This window comes from Metarhizium robertsii (genome assembly GCF_000187425.2).
Source record: "Metarhizium robertsii ARSEF 23 chromosome Unknown MAA_Scf_4, whole genome shotgun sequence".
Taxonomy (NCBI): domain Eukaryota; kingdom Fungi; phylum Ascomycota; class Sordariomycetes; order Hypocreales; family Clavicipitaceae; genus Metarhizium; species Metarhizium robertsii.
The window spans coordinates 4,157,858-4,164,260 of NW_011942182.1; the positions used below are offsets into that span (position 1 = coordinate 4,157,858).

General features: G+C 49.2%; 3 protein-coding genes across 3 annotated transcripts; 2 read left to right on the plus strand and 1 right to left on the minus strand.

The window, feature by feature from the left end:
• Positions 1–778: 778 nt before the first annotated feature.
• MAA_08058 (uncharacterized protein) lies at positions 779–1,762 on the minus strand (the record flags this gene model as incomplete). The annotated part of the gene is made up of 1 exon (XM_007826056.1): positions 779–1,762. One exon carries the CDS (start codon positions 1,760–1,762, stop codon positions 779–781), a length of 984 nt encoding a protein of 327 aa, XP_007824247.1.
• Positions 1,763–2,204: 442 nt separating this feature from the next.
• On the plus strand, positions 2,205–3,131 carry MAA_08057 (uncharacterized protein; the record flags this gene model as incomplete). Its single annotated transcript, XM_007826055.1, has 1 exon — positions 2,205–3,131. One exon carries the CDS (start codon positions 2,205–2,207, stop codon positions 3,129–3,131), a length of 927 nt encoding a protein of 308 aa, XP_007824246.1.
• A 1,048-nt stretch (positions 3,132–4,179) lies between these two features.
• On the plus strand, positions 4,180–5,250 carry MAA_08056 (uncharacterized protein; the record flags this gene model as incomplete). Its single annotated transcript, XM_007826054.1, has 1 exon — positions 4,180–5,250. The coding sequence occupies one exon, from the start codon at positions 4,180–4,182 to the stop codon at positions 5,248–5,250; it is 1,071 nt and encodes a 356-aa protein (XP_007824245.1).
• Between the last annotated feature and the right edge of the window lie 1,153 nt (positions 5,251–6,403).

Genomic DNA, 6,403 nt, shown 5'->3' on the forward strand with positions numbered 1-6,403 from the left:
AGCTTTGTGTTATAGTTTTCCCCTTATTGCAGAGGGTTGCTATTAAGTATAATATTTATTTCCAGAAATCTTTTAATATAGCATGAGTGTGCTTTCAGCTTTTAAGAACAAAATGACACAGTATTAACACGTATATAGTCCCAATACGTTTACCATTTCGTCAGCAACGCGCCGCAGACACATCCGTACCAGCCTGCCCCCCCAACCTGTGTGACAAGGGCTTAATAGAGGGCTTGGAGCAATTTACTCAATTCATCTAATAACAGTCTTTGGTATCAAAGGTCCTTGGTTTTCCTCAAGGCCTTGAGGGGCCGAAGACGTCTATTTATACAAGAAGTCGGTGAGGGCCTTCTGCCCTAATCCCGTGACCGTAGCCCTTGTGTAACCAACGCCATTTCCGTGTGACAACCTGGTCGTGGCGGTGATTGCCATGACTTGGTTGAGTGGGAGGGGGGAGTATGGATGGAGGCCACACCTTAGTTTGGTGTTTGGACGCTGGCAATGGCCAGTATTTTTACTGTTGTTCTTTGGCTACTATATCTTATTTGTAAAAAATAATGTGAGATGGACGCATGCCGTCTCCCTGAGGTTCTTGGTGAACATTTTTTAAACAATATTGAAAGTGTATTAGCACCACAATGCGAACATAAGAACATTGCATGTGGTTACATAAAACCCGCTGCAAGCCGTGTCGTGGGCGGCATAGGATCGCCTCGACGGGAATTACACTCGGAACCTCGCCCGTCACAAGTTCAGCTTTCGCTACATACACAGGGACTCAGTGGCCAGCACCAGCAGCATGAGAAAGCATCGCTTGTCGCAACGATGCCGCCGAATTAAGAATAATGCCCAACACCGCGGCATACCCTGCCGTCAAGGGCACCACGTCCTTCACCTCATCGACCCACGAGATCATGATTACCACCCAGACCGCCACAAAGCTGACGACTATAATCACCGGCGCCAGATTGGCTGTAAAGCCGTCTTGAGGGGCGGGCGTCAGCGTCTCAGCAAAGATGAGCACAATAGGTGCGACAAGGAAAGCGTAGGCGGCCGCGAGTGCCATGCACCGCTCCAAAACACGTCTCAATTCACTCCTCATGTTGCTGAGATATCTTTTTCCCCAGATGGGCTCGTCGTTGGGGCTCCATGGGCCGGCGGGAACCACGATTGACTTGGCACCTCCAAGGGCAATCTCGAGATCGGCCAGTCGTGCAAAGTCAATCCCGGCCTTGTCCATTTCTTGAATGAGGATCTTATGGTCGACCCGCCGCTCGGAGGATGCAATGAAGGGGTCGTCCCGTGTCCTGATAAATTGGACCATGTAGTCATAGTCTTGGACGGCTTTTACTATGGTCGAGATTATGTTAGCAGCCATCCTGTGATGCGGGACCGATTTCGGTGGTTTCGTACTGTACGCCTGGAGGTCTTGCTCCCAACTGCATTTTGTATTATTCCCCTTGTCACCTTTGGGATCGGTGGGCTCCTTTCCTTCTTGTACCATGGAGACTGCATGACGGATCAATTTGATTTGGAGCTTTCTCATGTGCATTCTCTGTAGCTCTGTGAAATCGACTCGGAAGCCTTTTCTGCCGCTTAGGTTCTCGTCCTGGGCCCGGCGCAGAAGATGACGAATCCAAAAATTCAACGAGTCTCTGTTTGATATGGGCCATACAAGGTTTGCTCGGTGGTGATTGACGAGCCAGTCAAACGAGTCACTTGGCTCGTAAACGTGTCGATTGTCGGCGTTGTTGTTCGCCATGGGGGGCCACGCTGTCTGTCAGTTTTTAAACCAGCACCAGATAGAAGTCAAGTCTGACGACGCAGAATGGGATTACCAGAAGGCAAAGGAGCCAAGTCCTGGGATTCTAGTTTGAAATAGGAATGCATACGTCAAGTCACGGTCTGGGTGTGGTCACCGCGCCACCGCCACGTCTCGCACCAGCGATGGAAAGATGCTGCGGCTTCTCACCACTGTAAGGCTTTATTTTCTATTGCAGCTTTAAAAATAGAAAGAGTGGGCCAAGATTAGAAAAGATATTCGAGGATACCCAGGGGGCTCCTAGGGTTAGCGGCCCGTCTGCTTAAATCCCCCAAATCTCTAGCTCCATCTAGTTTGTACTGTTTTTCTTGTTTCTATTTCAATCATGCCTGGCTCTATGTAATGTGTCAGATGCTGTGGAAACACTCTACTTCTAGACGTTATGTTCGCCCCAGGCCGTCAGCGAAGCGGCCACCAAGGTGATATAGACTGCAATGAACGGGGAGCCGATGGTATATTAGACAATGATCCTGATAGCAGAGTCCAAGATCAACAAGCAGCCAACCAGGAAACAGACCAGGAAGTCGAACGGGTAGTAGCACGGGAAATCGGAAAGGAAATCGCAAAGGAAATTGCAAGGGAAATCGCGAGGGAAATCGCAATCGCAAGGGAAATCGGGAGGGAAGTCGGGAAGGAAATCGCAAGCGTTATTGCAGGGGAAATCCCACGAGAAGCCAGACAGGAGGCTACACAGGAAGTCATACCACGGGATACACCCCAGGCAGATGCACCAGAGGAAGTTATACCAGGAGGACTTGCACCACGGGAAATTGCACCGCAGCAGGTTGCTCAGAACATTCAGCAGCCCGTCAACCGACTGGATAACCAGCAAATCCAACTCCTCGGTGCTACAATGACCCGGACGTCACTTCGCTCATCATGGCGGCTACAACTGACGTTTCCACACGGCTCCGAGTCCCTCGTGGATGAATTTTGCACCGAGTTCAACCGGAATCTGTCCTGGTCCCATATACTTAAACGCAAAGCTTCGTCTGCCTACATTCTTGATGCTCCGGATCCCCCGGACCCGGCTTTAGGCTGCCGAGTGATATTGCCAGTGCATGGGCTTGTGCAAGTGGCCCCGGTGCCGATCCCGACTCTGCATTTCGGGAGCAAGAGGGCTGCGAAAAGCTTCAAGAAACACGCCTATGTGTTTGAGCACCCGCCTGAGGATGCAGAATCTCAAAAGTCGTTGTATATGCCTGCGATGTTGATTGATGCGTTCCGGGAGAAGTTGAGTAGCAGGGGATCAAGGGTTTGGAGCTGGTGGCTGAATCCTAACTTCCATCTTCATTCTGGGGCGTTTTGACTTGGACCCTACGAACCCAGTCACGAGTCCGTGGAAACCGCAGCAGAGTTGGATGAAAGCCACGGGGGGTAGAGTTAAAGTACGGGATGGTTCATATATATAGTTGGTGACGACAAGTAGGCTTCGCCCATGAGTAGATGGCTGTCAATAAATACTATCGAGACCCTTGCTCGTGTTTAATTTGAATAAGATAAATCCCTCATCTTTTCAACAATGTCAGTCCAGGGCGTTGGTCATTCGGCCGCAGCGCTCTGGCTGGTGTTCCCTCGGCCCAAAATATCTTCAACACAAACGGGCGCGCCAACCTTATCCCTGGCATTTTTGCATTGGCGGCTTCATGGTTGATGTCGCAAAGGGACAGATGCCAATTGACTCTGGATTCAATGTTCCTTCCCTGCCGCCCCATGGCGCACTACTCCCCATAACATTCCATCTCAAGCTCAGCTCAGCTCAGCTCGGCGGCTTCCCGCTCCCTTTCAAGATTTGAGTGTAATTTCTTTCAAGGGCGGGTAGAATGGGAATCGCACATCAGGTCCCATTTTCAGTAAGCAGTCGGACACCTACTTTGTTCGTTTGACTGTATATTTGACTGTCGGCTCCAGATCTGCCCAAGACAATGGTGCAATGTGAGGAATATGCTCCCGCAGCGGAACGCATCATCTCGTGCGCGACACCCCATGACGCCATTATTGGGTTTCAGAAACTTTATTTTGACTTTGGAGCCAACAGCGCCTCGGGAGCGCCAAGAGGCAGATTGACCAACGATTCATGGCATACTGCGGCGCGGTTCTGGCCAAGTTGTTCCCTTTTGCACAAGTCATGGTCTTTAGTTATCTGGCGTGCCTACAATTCCAAAAGAAGATGGATCTGTCTACAAATTCTCGTCTGTGCCGGTATATAAGGGCGCAACGTATATTTCCCTAATCGAGGAATACAGTCTCGTGATTTTGAGACAAAGCATCGCAAGTAATGATACGCCTTTGGAATCCATGAATACATTTCCACGCTTTTATTATCCACACCGAGGACAGAATACCCATCTTAAACAATGTCTCAAAACGGGAGTCGAGAACAACCAGGAGTGCCGGGAGTGGTCTCACAACAGACATCAACAGAACAGACTCCTTTACTAGAGCGGGCTGCTTCACCAGAGGCTGGCCCTTCGCAAGAACCGCGACCTTTGGTGGAACGCGCTCCTTCACAAGAGAGGGCTGCTTCACCACAACCGGACCCTTCACAGCAGCCGGCTGACTTACCAGAACCGGGTGCTTCGCCAGAACCGGGCCCTTTAGAAGAACGGCCGCCTTCACCAGAACCAGGCCCTTCACAAGAACAGCCTCCTCCACAAGCGCGGCCTCCTGTACCGCGACCAGAGCCGCCAACCCCAGACACAGTCCCAGAGTTTGAGCCTGTACGGCCCTCCCGGAGATGTGTTTGGGTCAGGTGGTTCGGCTGCTATTCCCGACCCTCGGTCACTGGGCCTCGAGAAAAGCGCCTTGGTTCTACAGACTTTGACAAATATTGGAATGCGACTCTAAGGATCCACAATGAATCAGAATGCGAACGCACCCGCGAACAAGGCCTCTATGTATTCACCTACTGGCTAGTCTGGGGCCTGGTGATTGCTCAGCTGATCATCTCAGCATTCATCACGGGCTTCACCGCATTCGCACCGGCACCCAGCCAGCATGCTCTTAGGTCGATGGCGGACACTCTAAGCCAAATACCCATTACGAGTCTAGGAGGTGCCACGTTTATAATTACCAGTCTTTTGAGCCTGATGAGGACAGAACCCGAGAGGAGATGGAGGAATTCCCAAGAGTACAAAAAGGTCATTGACCTTATTACGCAGACTTCGGAAACACTCGAGTATCTCGGTTGGGTGAAGGATATGAGAGTTCCAGACCCGACAGGGGCACAGCAAGAGCCTACTCAGGCCAAAGAACCTACAAAGCCTATACATGCTCCACCTCGTCCGCACGGCATTCGGCATGTAGGGGGCCTTGTAGAGGACGCATTTCTGGCGTACGAAGCTGCAAAGCGAAATGTTGCTCTCAACAGACCGGGTGATTTTGGTCTGATTCCTCCAAGGAGTCCTGTCAATCCTGTGGAAGTATAAGAGCCTTTTCGTATTGAGGTGTGCTTTGAAAAGGTGTCACACGGAAATGGCGTTGGTTACACAAGGGCTACGGTCACGGGATTAGGGCAGAAGGGTCTCACCGACTTCTTGTATAAATAGACATCTTCGGTCCCTCAAGGCCTTGAGGAAAACCAAGGACCTTTGATACCAAAGACTGTTATTAGATGAATTGAGTAATTGCTCCAAGCTAGGCCCTTGTCACAAAAGGAAAGTCAAGTGAGAGGAAAAGAGCGGGGGGAAGACAACGGTTCGTAGAGGAGACCAAAAGAGCGGATTTGTATCACGTTTCCTCCGACCGTTGCTTTTTTGCCGTGAATAGACGTGGTGCTACTAGGTTTATACTGTCAGAACATATAATACTTTACCGTAACCTTCCATCTGCCCTTGGGTGTCTGAAACGAATAGGTCTATTGTTTAGATGTGTCGATATCGTGGAGTTATTATAAGAGGTCGCGCGGGTCGAGGTAAAATTGACTCATGTGGCTCAGCTATGCCTGACTTGTGAGCTGATATATACAAACAAGAATGTGTGCAAGTAAGCAGTCCCGGGTTTAAAGCCGATTCCTAATTCTACACGGATAGTCTAGCAGTCACGGCATATTGGTGCTACTGGCACTTATAAAGATGGCCACGATATTCTTTATAGCTTTAATGTTAGTTATTAGATTAAGAATAATACTTACTAGATAACTTTAATATAAGCGGATTCCCCTACTAGGTAGTTCCCTACTACTGTTCCGAGCGTCTAGGATATTTCTAATTATTAGCTAGTAAATAATATTAAAAGTAAGTTTTATATTAAGTACTTAAAAATAAATAAAAGTAAATAGCTTTATTAAATCTTCCTTTTTATTTTTTAAAAGTAATTATATTATTATAAAGCCTTAAATAAAACGTAGTAAAGAGAAAGCCAAGTGGAGATGTCCTATAATTATCACGTGGTCCGTGGGGAGGTCCCTTTTCTTTGACCAGACTTGTGCGTCAAACTCCCACCTCTCTGTCGCCTTGGGAAAAGTCAAATAATTACGCCAACCCAAGCTGTCCCCATTCACGAAAGGCCTTGACGGCCAAGCCGCCGGATCTGTGTCCTGGACGAATATTCCAACGATTCGTCTCCACAAACGACGTGCAG